At 39.7% G+C, this 13,501-nt stretch overlaps 1 protein-coding gene across 2 annotated transcripts in view; it reads left to right on the forward strand.

The window, feature by feature from the left end:
• Positions 1–13,501, forward strand: part of ctdp1 (CTD (carboxy-terminal domain, RNA polymerase II, polypeptide A) phosphatase, subunit 1) — a 129,172-nt gene that overhangs the window by 6,227 nt on the left and 109,444 nt on the right. For both annotated transcript variants that reach the window (XM_014027044.1, XM_014027043.1), the window contains exons 3-7: positions 3,317–3,410; positions 4,909–5,037; positions 5,188–5,338; positions 10,506–10,596; positions 10,946–11,112. In XM_014027044.1, the coding sequence (XP_013882498.1) occupies positions 3,317–3,410; positions 4,909–5,037; positions 5,188–5,338; positions 10,506–10,596; positions 10,946–11,112 (632 nt within the window). The remainder of the gene's footprint in view (positions 1–3,316; positions 3,411–4,908; positions 5,038–5,187; positions 5,339–10,505; positions 10,597–10,945; positions 11,113–13,501) is intronic.

The raw sequence follows: 13,501 nt of genomic DNA on the forward strand, positions 1-13,501 counted from the left end.
GATTAGAAATTAAGTGTTAACGAGCAGTTGGACAGGTGTACCTAATAAAGTGGCCGGTGAGTGTATAGTACTGTATATATACTAGGGTTGGGCAATATTGGCAAAAAAATAAATCACGATTAATTGTGGTATTTAGCCGATAACGATTAATTTGACAATTAATCCCCTGTAGTCCCTGGACACCCTTATGTCCTGGTCACATGACCAATTTAGTGGGAAAAATTTGCTCTTCATAAAAATCTGTTCCAAACTGTGTCAAAATTACAGACTTCAGGCTGTACATCAAATTTTAAATTGAACTGATAGATAAATAAGTTACAGAACTTTTTTTTAATGTTCGTCATATTTGAAGCTGAGAGGAGCAGCGAGCGGATTCTACATGTTGGCATTAATCGTATTAATTGTCAAGTGCCAAAAATTAATCGATTAATGCTTTTCTGACGATTAATCACACACGATACGATTATGCCCAACCCTAATATATACCAATGCACATATACACATATACATAAACAGATATGCATATTTACAGTATATACATATAAACACCGTAAAGTACATGGCTATTATGGAATATTTGATCCATTTTTTTAATAATTGATTAAATGTTTTGGCTGCACGGCGTCTTGTGAGCACTATTGATTTTTTTTGTACCTTGAGGGGACTTTGAAATACCCCCACCCCCCACCCCCTTTCATCTGTCAGTCCATCCAGTTTATCTTGTTAGCTTGATAGCCTAAAATATAATTGAGGTACTCTCTTCCAGTTTGGTGTGTAGCTGTAGCTATGTATAGGAAAGGGTTGCTATCAAAAATTGTGTTGCCATGTCAAAATCCAAGATGTCCACAGTCGTATACATTTGTAAACCAACCACCCCAATCAAACTATCTTGTTTTTATTTAGCTTAAAAACATAGTTTCATCAAATGATTGATGCCAGTGCAGGGGTGCCCTGCCCTAACATTTTCCTTGAGAGGGCCAAAATTAAAATCAATCTGAGGGCCGCGGGCCAAATGGAATAATGTAAAACATGAAATGCAAATGCTTCTTAAGTAAAATTGTTTTATTTTTATGAATAAGCTAGCAGCCAGTGCATTTGCCTATGTTTTTTTTGTTTTCAGCCCATGGAAACGGAGAAAATTCAACGTATGCTCGGGCAGCAAAGGCTCATGGGACTTTTCATAATTTAAAATTTGAGTATATATGGTCTTATAAGGTGTGCAAATCTAGATAAGGGCTTAAATCTAATCTAAATGTCTCTTGTAGTTACTTGTATTTTATATTTAATCTTAACATAATCCAAAGATAATGCGAGTATCATGAGTTAAGACTGTCTGACTTCAGCTCCTTGTACATATAGTTGGACCAGTGGTTGAAAAGTGGAAATATACTGTTTCTACATAAGACAGGAGATTACAATTTAATAACCAGGACAACTGCTGGTGGACCAAATCAAATGGCTTGGCGGGCCAATTTTGGCCTGTGGGCCCCACTTTGAGCACCTCTGGCCGGGCTAGTGGATGGCTTAAGTTTATTCTGTTATGGATAGGGCTGCCACAACCGATTATTTTTACAATCGATTAATCACCGATTATTTTTTTCGATTAGTTGACTAATCAGATCATACATTAATTGAATATAAAACATACAGCTTATCGTGCCAGAATGCAGCTGCAATTATATAACCATGGTTAGATTTTAGCTATATGCTAACTAAAAATAATTGCTGTGGAAGCCAAGTTATGCTCTGCAGATATTACACAGGTTTCTCTTTCATTTTCTTAAAATGATCCCACACTTAGAGCGTGTCTGTATAATGTCTTGTGATGTCCATGGCCTACCCCAGTTACCACTACTGTGCATGTGTGTCAAGTAGGGTTGGGCATAATCGTATCGTGTGCAATTAATAGTCAGAAAAACATTAATCGATTATTATTTGGCACTTGACGATTAATACGATTAATGCCACCAGGCAGAATCGGTGCTCCTCCCTGCTTCAAAGAAGATGAACATTAAAAAAAAGTTCTGTAATTATTTATCTATCAACACAATTTAAAAATTGATGTACAGCCTGAAGTCAGTAATTTTGACACAATTTGGAACAGATTTGTATGAAGAGCAAATCTTTCCCACTAAATTGGTCATGTGACCAGGACATAAGGGTGTCCAGGGACTCCAGGGGATTAATCGTCAAACTAATCGTTATCAGCTAAATACCACAATTAATCATGATTATTTTTTTGCCAATATTACCCAACCCTAGTGTCAAGGACAGAAAGGCAGATGTGGCAGTGGAAGGTGTCAAAGCAGTTTGGAGAGAAAAACAAAGTAAAAACAGAAAAAAAAGAAAACGACTAAGATTATTAACTTAGTCATCGATTATTTTAATAATCGATTAGTTGTCGATTAATCGATTAATCGTTGCAGCCCTAGTTATGGACAAGACCACCATTTTGACCCTCAAAAATTTGTAGTTTTAACAAAAAACTTGTACTCACACGCGATATAGTGGGGACGACTGTCGGCTGTGGGGAAATAAAGAATGTGGGTTGGAGATAGGAGGACAAGGAGAGGCGGTGAACTTATTTCTATTGACAGAGTGGGTTGGATGGTTATTTAATTTTATTGTTTTATTTTTATTTTTTTATGCCGTACAGGCTCTGAGACATACATTAAATTTGAAGCTGAGGTTTTGAAAAAAGAAAAAAAAAGTCAAATTTTCTCTATAGGTCCTGCAGGTACCTGCAAAATGGGGGAAAATCCGTACAATTTAACATGATGTCTGTGCAGACAAAGACCGTCACAGATTCAGTATTTTCAAATCCCTCTGCGGCGGCAGATATGCTTGTTTTAATTAAAAAGTTTAAAATAACTGAGTCTCAATTGGTGGATGGATTAGTGACCTCAGCCCAATCAATATCAGATCCAAGGATGATGTCATTATCAGAGTCTGAAATGGTATTTGATCCAATCAGTCCAAATCTATATTTTTAAAATGACAAGTGTAGTAGTAGTTAGTTGGAATATAAAGGAAGCACAAATCTGAAGGGGTTGTAGTTTTCTTTAAATAGAACATTACTGCCTGACAGAAACAAACGTAGGAAGTTTTTTTTATGGTTACACAATAAGACAAAAATCTCAAGACAAACTGTCACAGTATGTTTTTCATGACTGAAATGAGTCAAAATTACTCCGAACACAAACTGAACTTCTAGGTTGAGATCATGATACATCCCTTCAATCACAATATGCTGAAGGACTTGAGAGATGTAGAAAATGCATTACTCCCACTCTGATTTTTTTTCTTCACAACTCAGGCTCCAGGGGACAAATGGGAACCAGCAAGCTCCCATCTCCACAGCAACAGTCTCCATGGTGCACAGTGTCCCTGAACTGATGGTCAGCTCTGAGGTGAGTCATATGGAGATACCGGAAAATCTCACTTACATTTATTCTTGTGTACCACTCCATCACGTGTGGTCAGTTTAAAGTGTCTCGTATTTTCTAAAACTAAACATTTAGAAAGTGGAGATTGAGTTTCTCTGGAAGAATGTGGGACAAAACGTCACGGTTTCCTTTAAGATTTCTTGGAATCTTGAAATATCTCTGGGATCACAAGACTCAAAGTAATCTGAGCTAATCTGTCAGTGCAGCTATGGTCTGAAATCCCAACATGAGTCCGCTTTCTGCTGTAAAACTCAAAATTGATTCTGGGCCAAGTTTAAAAAAAACATGAGCTGATAAAATACTAAAGTTTTAATGCTTGAACTGCAAAGGAAATATTAAAAGAACCAAAAGCTAAAGGGAATATTTAAAAAATCCTGACCTGTAAGTGTCAGAAATGTCTGGTTGTTGCACATGTGAACGCTTTTTATGTCTACAGGGTTTGTTTTTGTTGGAGATCCTACAAGTTAAAGACCTGTGTCACTCAGACTTTTTGAGAAAAAAAATACACCTGGTTTATACTTAATCATTCATTTCAGACGTCTTTTTCTGACCAATCAGGCTGAAGACACAGGATATATCATAATTTCTCCCACAGCACTGTGAATGTAGCACAGCTCATAGCTGAGCAGATAAACAGTGAGAGAAGGATAGATGTTGTTTTGTCCACTCGATGTAGACGTTTGAAGAGAGGCCAGATGGGGGTTGCAGGTTCCATCTGGCTTCGGGGAGCAGACCATTATCAGCGAAAAGACACACAGAAGGATGCGCTGCTCGGCATAAACGGAGATGCCCACAAAGTTCTGACCAATCACCCTGCGAGCCGCATAGGTCTGCAGGACAGAGTTCTATAGGACGGGGTGTTGGCGAGAGATAACGGATAGAAGCTACACTTTTTTTTAATCACGCAACAGCGATATCAATTTTTCCAATCTTATTTTATTGTAAAACATTGAACTATACCCTTGAAACAATACAAACTTGTTTTAACTGGACATGAGGTAGAGCTCACAGCAGAGCAACAGAGAACAGAGGCTGATTTTCAGACCTTTGTGGAGGAAGATAAGAAGCTGATCTTTTCCACTGATCTTGTCCAAGAAAAGGCCGATCTCCAGAAATTACCCCTAATTTAAATGTGTAATCTGGTAATTCAAATAATTACACACACTGACAAAATAACCCCACAAAAGGAAATGTTCATTTGGAAATAATTCGGCACACATCCAGACCAGTGATTAGTAGGTCTGCAGCTTTTGAGCCTTTTTAGCAGTTGAGTACTGGACTGAATAAGCAACTGATTAATCAAGTGATTGGAGAATTACTGGTTCCCAACCTTTACCCTGGAAATTCTGACTTGTTCCTCCACTGATACAGCAGAGAGGAAAAACAGAGAGGGAAACCATTTCCAGTTGCTCAGACTTTGTCATCTAACTTCCATTGTCTTGTTTTTTTTTTTTTTTCCCAGCAAGCAAAACAGCTGGCCAGAGAAGACCAGCAGAGACTCCACCGGAACAAAAAGTTGGTCCTCATGGTGGATTTGGACCAGACACTAATCCATACCACTGAGCAGCACTTCCAGCGCATGTCCAATAAGGTGGGAGCACAATACAAATCAGAACTTCCAGATGTGTTTTTCACCAAACAATCAAATGTGAAACTTTTTAAATCGGTCTGCGTAACTGGCTTCATTCTGCCAACTTGTCCCAAGAGTTAATGTTGGTGTCGCTCATGTTGTTTCTTTCAGGGCATTTTTCACTTCCAGCTTGGGCGAGGAGAGCCCATGCTCCACACTCGGCTACGCCCTCACTGCAAAGAATTCTTGGAGAAAATTGCCAAACTCTATGAGTTGCACGTCTTCACATTCGGGAGTCGTCTGTACGCACACACCATTGCTGGTAATGGACTCTCAGGTTTACAATTTACAGATATTTTTATTGTCCTGGGAATAATTACAGTGAAATTTACATATTTATCATTTTTTACTGATTCTATTAAAGCATTTTATTGTTTAATACAGTATTATGTCAGGATGTGATTCTGAACTTGTACTTCCTGTTAGTGCCCAGGAGATGGAAGTGTCTCCTCTGTGTTACAGTTTAGCTTCAGACCTCTTTCACTGATGCTTTTCACTGTCCCATAATGACACAGATAATTTCATTCATTTAAAACAAAACAACTGAATAATAATGTGTATTTAGACACTTAGTCCTGACCTGAAACACATTTGGCAGCAGTTTCAGCCTCGGGTCTATTTTAGGTCTAATCCAACAAACCGTGCACCTGGATTGAGGGATTTTCTGCCAATTTTTCTGTGCAAATCCTCTCAAACTCAGTCTGGACATACAGTGGTTTGCAAAAGTATTCATACCCCTTGAACTTTTCCATATTTTGTCACATTACAACCACAAACATAAATATATTTCACTGGAATTTAATGTGAAAGACCAACACAAAGTGGTATACAATTGTGAAGTGGAAGCAAAATTTTACATGAATCAAAACATTTTTTACAAATAAAAAACTGATAAGTGCGATGTGCAAAATTATTCAGCCCCCCTGAGTCAATACTTTGTGGAGCCACCTTTTGCTGCAATTACAGCTGCAAGTCTTTTAGGGTATGTCTCCACCAGCTTTGCACATCTAGTGACTGCAATTCTTGCCCATTCCTCCTTGCAAAACAGCTCAAGCTCAGTCAGATTGGATGGAGAGCGTTTGTGAACAGCAGTTTTGAGATCTTGCCACAAATTCTCAATTGGGTTTAGGTCTGGACTTTGACTGGGCCATTCTAACACATGAATATTCTTTTTTTTAAACCACTCCATTGTAGCTTTGGCTTTATGTTTAGGGTCGTTGTCCTGCTGGAAGGTGAACCTCCGCCCCAGTCTCAAATCTTTTGCTGACTCCAACAGGTTTTCTTCCAAGATTGCCCTGTATTTGGCTCCATCCATCTTCCCATCAACTTTGACCAACTTCCCGGTCCCTGCTGAAGAGAAGCACCCCCAGAGCATGATGCTGCCACCACCATATTTGACAGTGGGGATGGTGTTTTCAGAGTGATGTGCAGTGTTCTTTCTCCGCCACACATAGCGTTTTGCATTGTGGCCAAAAAGTTCAATTTTGGTCTCGTCTGACCAAAGCACCTTCTTCCACATGTTTGCTGTGTCCTCAACATGGCTTCTGGCAAACTGCAAACGGGACTTCTTATGGTTTTCTTTTAACAATGGCTTTCTCCTTGCCACTCTTCCATAAAGACCACATTTGTGTAGTGCACGACTAATTGTTGTCCTGTGGACAGTTTCCCCCACCTGAGCTGTGGCTCTCTGCATTTCATCCAGAGTCACCATGGGCCTCTTGGCTGCCTCTCTGATCAGTGATCTCCTTGTTCGGCCTGTAAGTTTAGGTGGACGGCCTTGTCTTGGCAGGTTTACTGTGGTGCCATACTCTTTCCATTTCCGGATGATGGATTGAACAGTGCTCCGTGAGATGTTCAAAGCTTGGGAAATCTTTTTATAACCTAAGCCTGCTTTAAACTTCTCCAAAACCATATTCCTAACCTGTCTGGTGTGTTCTTTGGACTTCATGATGCTGTTTGCTCCCCAATATTCTCTTAAACAACATCTGAGGCCGTCACGGAGCAGCTGTATTTGTACTGAGATTAGATTACACACAGGTGGACCCTTTTGAGTCATTAGCAGTCATCAGGCAACTTCTGAATGCAATTGGTTGCACTCAGGGAAAAGGGGGCTGAATACTTTTGCACGTCGCACTTTTCAGTTTTTTATTTGTAAAAAATGTTTTGATTCATGTAAAATTTTGCTTCCACTTCACAATTGTATACCACTTTGTGTTGGTCTTTCACATTAAATTCCAGTGAAATATATTTATGTTTGTGGTTGTAATGTGACAAAATATGGAAAAGTTCAAGGGGTATGAATACTTTTGCAAACCACTGTATAAAGATCTTTGGAAGAGGTATTTTTCCGGGTCTCTCCGGAGCTGTTTGATAAGACCCGGGCTGGGACACTTGAAGACGTTGACAGAGTTGAACCTAATCCACTGCTGTGTTCCTTCTCTGCATGCTTTGGGTCATTGTCTAATTGCAAGGATGATCAAATCCTATCCTTTGGAATAGTGTTTTATTGAGGTATATCAGTACTTTTATTCATTCAGATTGTTCTGATACCAGTTTTTCTTAAACCAACTACAAATACAAGTACTTCAGTTTGAGTACTCGCTGATATCGAGTACTTACTGAGTTAGAACTTCACACAATGACTTTAAAAACACATTTATTTCATTTAGAACAAGGTGTCTCTCCTTAGTGGCCTCTGATTGGATCACAGCACAATATATACTGTTAGAAAATTTTAGAATAATTAAAAGTAACCAATAAGATTTTCTTTCAATTTGTATACATTTCTTAAACATTGAAAAGTAAACTGTAACACATTCAGTAAAGTATGGAGGCTGGTATTGGGTTCAACACCAGTATTGGTATCATGGGACCAATAACCCTGATCAGTCTTCCTTCTGCTGAAAAACATCCCCACATCATGACGCTGCCACCACCATGCTTCACTGTGCTGGTGGTGTTGGGCAGGTTTTGAGTATTGACATAATACGTTAAATCGAGGTCAGCCAATTCAGTCTTGGTCTCATTAGACTGGAGAACCTAGTTCCTTGCGATCTGGAAGGCTTTCAATTGTTTTGCACTGAGGAGTGTGGACATAAAGCCCAGGGGTCTCATTTATAAAGGATTGCGTGGAAACCATACTAAAAGTGAACGTACGGCCAAAAGGCGGAAATGGCGTACGCCAAAAAAATTCAGATTTATAAAACCGTACGTACGCATGTTTCTGCGCATCTTTCATTTATAAATCACAGCTGTACGTCAGAGTTTGCGCACGAGGTCCCGCCTCAGGTTCTACCCTCTACACGCCCACACTCAACCATAAACAGTCAATGCAAAGTACCTCATGAATGTTAAGATGTATTTAAATCAGTCAGCTGATCAATGCCAACAAATATGATTGGTTCAGACACGCTCCTTCGTGCGTCTGGAGGATGACAGGTGCTGACTGACAGCTGCTCACATGAACAGAATGTCTGTAATTGACACAGATTTTCCCTCATTTTGCTTTAGAGTAATCTAACGATTTTTATAAAAAATAAAAATAAAAAACCTCAGCTTCAAATCAATTTCCCATCAGAGCCTGCACGATAAAAAAAAAATAAAAATTAAGTTAAATAAGTCAGATAAAATTAGAAATAAGTCCACTACTCTTCTCCTCGTCCTCTCCCCCTCCTGCCTGCTCTGTTATCCGCGGCAGACCCCCCCGCGCGCACACACACACACACGCGCGCAAGCACGCACGCATCCCCCTGCGCGCGCGCATGACAAACACGGACTTTAAACGTGAAGGTTTATTGTTCACACTGGCGAGGTGAGCGCGCCCTGCGCGTGTATCCAAAGCTTTTGCTGTCCTGCTGTTCTTATCGGGGAGGGGTCTGTGGGTCAGTGAGGGGTCTGTGAGTCAGGGAGGGGTCTGTGAGTCAGGGAGGGGTCTGTGGGTCGGGGTTGTCTGAGGAGGAAGCAGATGAATGGAGTTGCGCACAGAAACTTTTATTTAAGTCTGATTCTGAAGGTAAATTAAATATCTGACAGTGATCATTACACAGTGTGGCTCTAATTCCTCACTTCACCATCTGTGTCACAGTTTCACGTCTCCAAAATGAGCGTACGCATGGGTCAGAGCTGGCTTGAGGCACCGCACATTTTCACGTCAAGTTTGGATTTTATAAATCACAACCTTGGCGTAAAAAGTGGCGTACGCAAGTTTCTGGGCTCAAATTGTGCGTACGCCAGTTTTATAAATCCGACCCCAGATCATTAGAGACCTTCAGTTCTAGTTATTCTTCTGGGACTTTATCCACACTTTATCTCTGAAGCTCAGCCAGAGTGATCATCAAGCTTTTGGTCACTTCTCTCAGGTGAGGTAACCATCTTTTGATAGAATCTTGTTTTTGTGAAACCATTTTTTTACTCATATTTTTATATTTTAGATCTGGAGGCCACTCTGCTTCTGGGAACTTAAATTGCAGCCAAAACTTTGTAGCCTTCCGCAGATCTATTTCTTTGCAACCATCCTGTGTCTGAGCTCTGCACTCAGTTCCTTTAACCTCATGTTTGTTTTATTTTGCTTACGTCCAACCATGTCCAATCTATTAACACAACTAATCCAGGTATAGAAACATCTCAACAGAGATCAGGAGAAGTTGGATGCAACTGAGCTGAATTTCAATTTTTCTAGCAAAAGATCTGAATAGTTATACAAATTGGATTTATTTTTATTTTTAATTCATGTACAAACTTGTGTATATTTTTATTAAGTTCCCATGGGGTACTGATTGTAGATTGGGGAACAAAATAAATACAACATAAAAGATTTACAAGAAGGGAATGGGGTCTGAAGCAACTACATGTTTGTGAAGTGATGTCATTTAGTTGTAAAGCTAGTTGTAATTATCTTAAAATGTTTATTAAAGCCTTGAAGTATTTTATGTTAACATTTTGACTGGTTATTTGTCAGAGGTTTCTGTCGACCCGTGGCAGTCTTTCTGTCTTAATGGCTCAGGTTTTGCCTATGTGGAGGTCTAGGCAGCATGTTTATTATTGGTATTTAAACTGCCGTCTTTCATCAAGGCATAAATAATAAGGACAGCCCCGGTCCGGTGCTGTTCCACCTCCACATGATGAATGTTTAAAGCATTTTGAATTGGATTTTACTGCTGACCTCATTGCAGAGAGTTCAGCTTGTTTTAAAGCAGTTATTGTCAGCCTGGGTTGGTGGTGGTAGAGCTCTCTTCAGAGTCGCTTTTTTTGAACTCTGTAGGAAAGACACGAAGGGTTAAAGTATCTGCATTAAAATACAATAAAAAATGATAATCATGTGTTCAAAGAGTCATTTTATTAGTTAAATACTGTCAGTGTCAGGATGTTGTTAGATAAGATGCTACAGCTGGATTAGAAATGAAATATTTGTCTTTTTTCTTTCATTTTAGGCTTTTTAGATCCTGAAAAGAAGCTTTTCTCTCACAGAATCCTTTCTAGAGATGAATGCATCGATCCATTCTCCAAGACGGGGAATCTTAGGTGAGAACTGAACTGACTCTGCTGAAGGTGATGAACGGATTAACACTTTCTTCTGGTATTTTGTGCTTGTACCTTGCAGTTGTCTGGACCTGTTGCAGCAAAACAGGATCATTTAGTTGTTTTTAGGTTCTTTGTAATTTGATGCTGTGCTCCATCTATTTGGCTGCAGGAAACTCATACAAATAGTTCCCTACTATCATTTTTCTTTTCTTTATTGTTAATTATAAATTAGCAAATATGCTTTTCTTTCTCAGTGTCCATCATTTTCTGTCATCAAAGCATCTCTAGAGGTAAAAACAGCACCCATCAGTGTTTTACAGGTGTTTTATTTGTCGTTTTCCACCAACAGGAATCTTTTCCCCTGCGGGGATTCAATGGTCTGTATCATCGACGACCGGGAGGACGTTTGGAAGTTTGCACCAAACCTCATCACTGTGAAGAAATACAACTACTTCCAGGGCACCGGAGACATCAACGCTCCACCAGGATCACAGGAAGCTCAGATGGCCCGGAAAGGTACCGCCCACCTCTCACATGTACACGTTGTCCAATGAGGACAGTGCTCTGGGCAGTTTCCTAAAACAGGGTTTCTATTGGAAACTGGATTTGTTGATCAGGAGATTTCTGACGGGAATTATTGCTGTAATGTTTATTAGAATAGCGTGGAGCTATTTTAGTATTTGTTTTTGATCGGTTGTAGTACAGTTGTTAGAAAATCATGCATTGGATGGAAAATATAAAACAATGTCGGGGCCAGAGATAAAATGGGTAAATCTGAAATATCACAATATTGCATTTCCTAAAATCCGATTCTCTGAAGCACTGCATCAATATTTAATTAAGGCTTAAAATGTGCACGTTTATGCCAGCGGTTCATTTTTGTGTTGTATTTTAGCCTCTGACCACTAGTTGGCAGAATTCAGCCCCATTTAAGGGCTCGACACACAGGAGGCGACGTCGCTCACTCTCCATTCATTTCCTATGGAGCCTGTGCGGTGAGGCGACAATCGCTTGCCCTCCTCCAGCTAAGCGACCGGCGAAAATAGTGCATGTGAAATTTCGCGCTCGTACACGTAGACGTGCACACGCGAGCTTGTGATGCGACAAATGAAAGTTGAAAAATGTTCAACTTTTGTCGCTGTCACTTAGCATACAACCAATCAGCGAGGGTTTCATTGACTGACCAATGAGAGGAGAGTATGTTACACACTGCAGTTAGCTAACACTTTCACCAAGTGATTACTAAAAAGCTTTGTGGGAATTTATTGGCACCAGGGTGAAGTTTATGGTAAGTTTTTCCTCATAAAACTGTATCTTSATGTGTGTTTGTTTTTCAATATCAKTAGCATCGCAAGATTTGTTTAGTTTACACGTCCGTAATGCACACCCACCTTCAGAGTCAAGAACCAATCAAATTTTGTGAAGACAAGCGACCTGAGAGCACGTTTTGCAACGCTGCAATCGCTATAGCATCCCGTGTGTCGGGCTTCACCCTGGCTGCGATGACAGCCGTTAATCGCTGTAGTTTGTCGCTGCCCGTGTGTCGAGCCCTTTAGCCCCTCCATTCCTGAGCATCCTGATTGTACAAATGTTAGCTTAAACGTTAGCATTGTGAGCTAACGTCAGCACTAAGTACCAATGACAAAATCTGAGCAGATTAGACCAACACCTGCTGCCTTTAAAACTGTGGTACAGTTTAAACTGTCCCTTATTAGCCAAAATTTATATAAATTAAGCCAAATTGAACTCAGAGCCATCACATTACGGCAGGCAGGAAGGCATTTGTCTAACACCCCGAGCTGAAGGGGGACCCCGAGGGACGATAATGACGTGGCCAAATGCAACGACCATATGAAACACGGGGCATTGAAATGACTCAAACTCGTGCTCCCCTCTTAACGTGCCCTGTGACAGAAACACAGACTGTAGCAGCTTCATTTCATCCATCATATAGGCTGTTGTTAGTGTGATGGGTGACTGTATTTTTATAATAAAATAATATAAATCTAAATGCGGTCAAATACATTTAAAAAGCAGATTCTCTGTTTGGAGTTCTTCCTCCAATTTGAGCTTATTGTATTTTCCTTTTTCATTATCAGTTCCGATCAGTGCTTTGAGGATAACATGAGCTGGACCTGCATACATGAGGCATCACAGAATTTCTTCTGATAAATGAAGAGTCAAATTTACCTGATAGGAAACGAACGCCAGTCAGAATCAAAAGGTTTTTGTTAAAGTCACATATTTACTCTATTTGGGCTGTTTTTTCTCAGTATACAGTGCCAGGAAATGAGCTAAAATACAAGACTGGATCATTTTCAGGGGTAGACATAAGGATATTTTTCAGGTTGTCCAGCGGACAACCTGTTGGCAAAACCTGGTTGTCTGCAAAACATTTTGGTTGTCCAAAAGCATCTCAAGAAAAAAATAATTTAACAAGTATATTGTTCTGTAGACAAAGTTTATTATATATAATTGTTCTCAGTCAGCCAGGTAGACAGGATCTGCGTGAATAAAACTTCCTCATTCTCTTCTTTGAAATAGAGTATTTAAGGCTCAGGGAGTAAAGCAGCAAACATGTTGCTAATAAAATCTAGAGATTACCAAATATTCATAAACTTCTTTCTGCTCATAGGTTAGACATTTTCATTTAAATAGGAGTAAACTGTGTACATGACCTTATTAAAAGTTACAGTTTAGTGTAGGGCTGCACCGATTAGTTGAAATAATCGATGACGTCGATTATGTAAATTTGTCGATGCAGTTTTTTTTATTATCGATTCGCTGTATTACATAACCACCACGTGAATGTTCATGCTATTCCATTTTGGTACCTAAAAGCATCATTGCGACCGTATTGGCATAAGACTGGTGAGTTTTCCATGCTTGCCCTGAACGCAGCATC

Source organism: Austrofundulus limnaeus, unplaced genomic scaffold (assembly GCF_001266775.1).
Source record: "Austrofundulus limnaeus strain Quisiro unplaced genomic scaffold, Austrofundulus_limnaeus-1.0 Scaffold611, whole genome shotgun sequence".
NCBI classification, from domain to species: domain Eukaryota; kingdom Metazoa; phylum Chordata; class Actinopteri; order Cyprinodontiformes; family Rivulidae; genus Austrofundulus; species Austrofundulus limnaeus.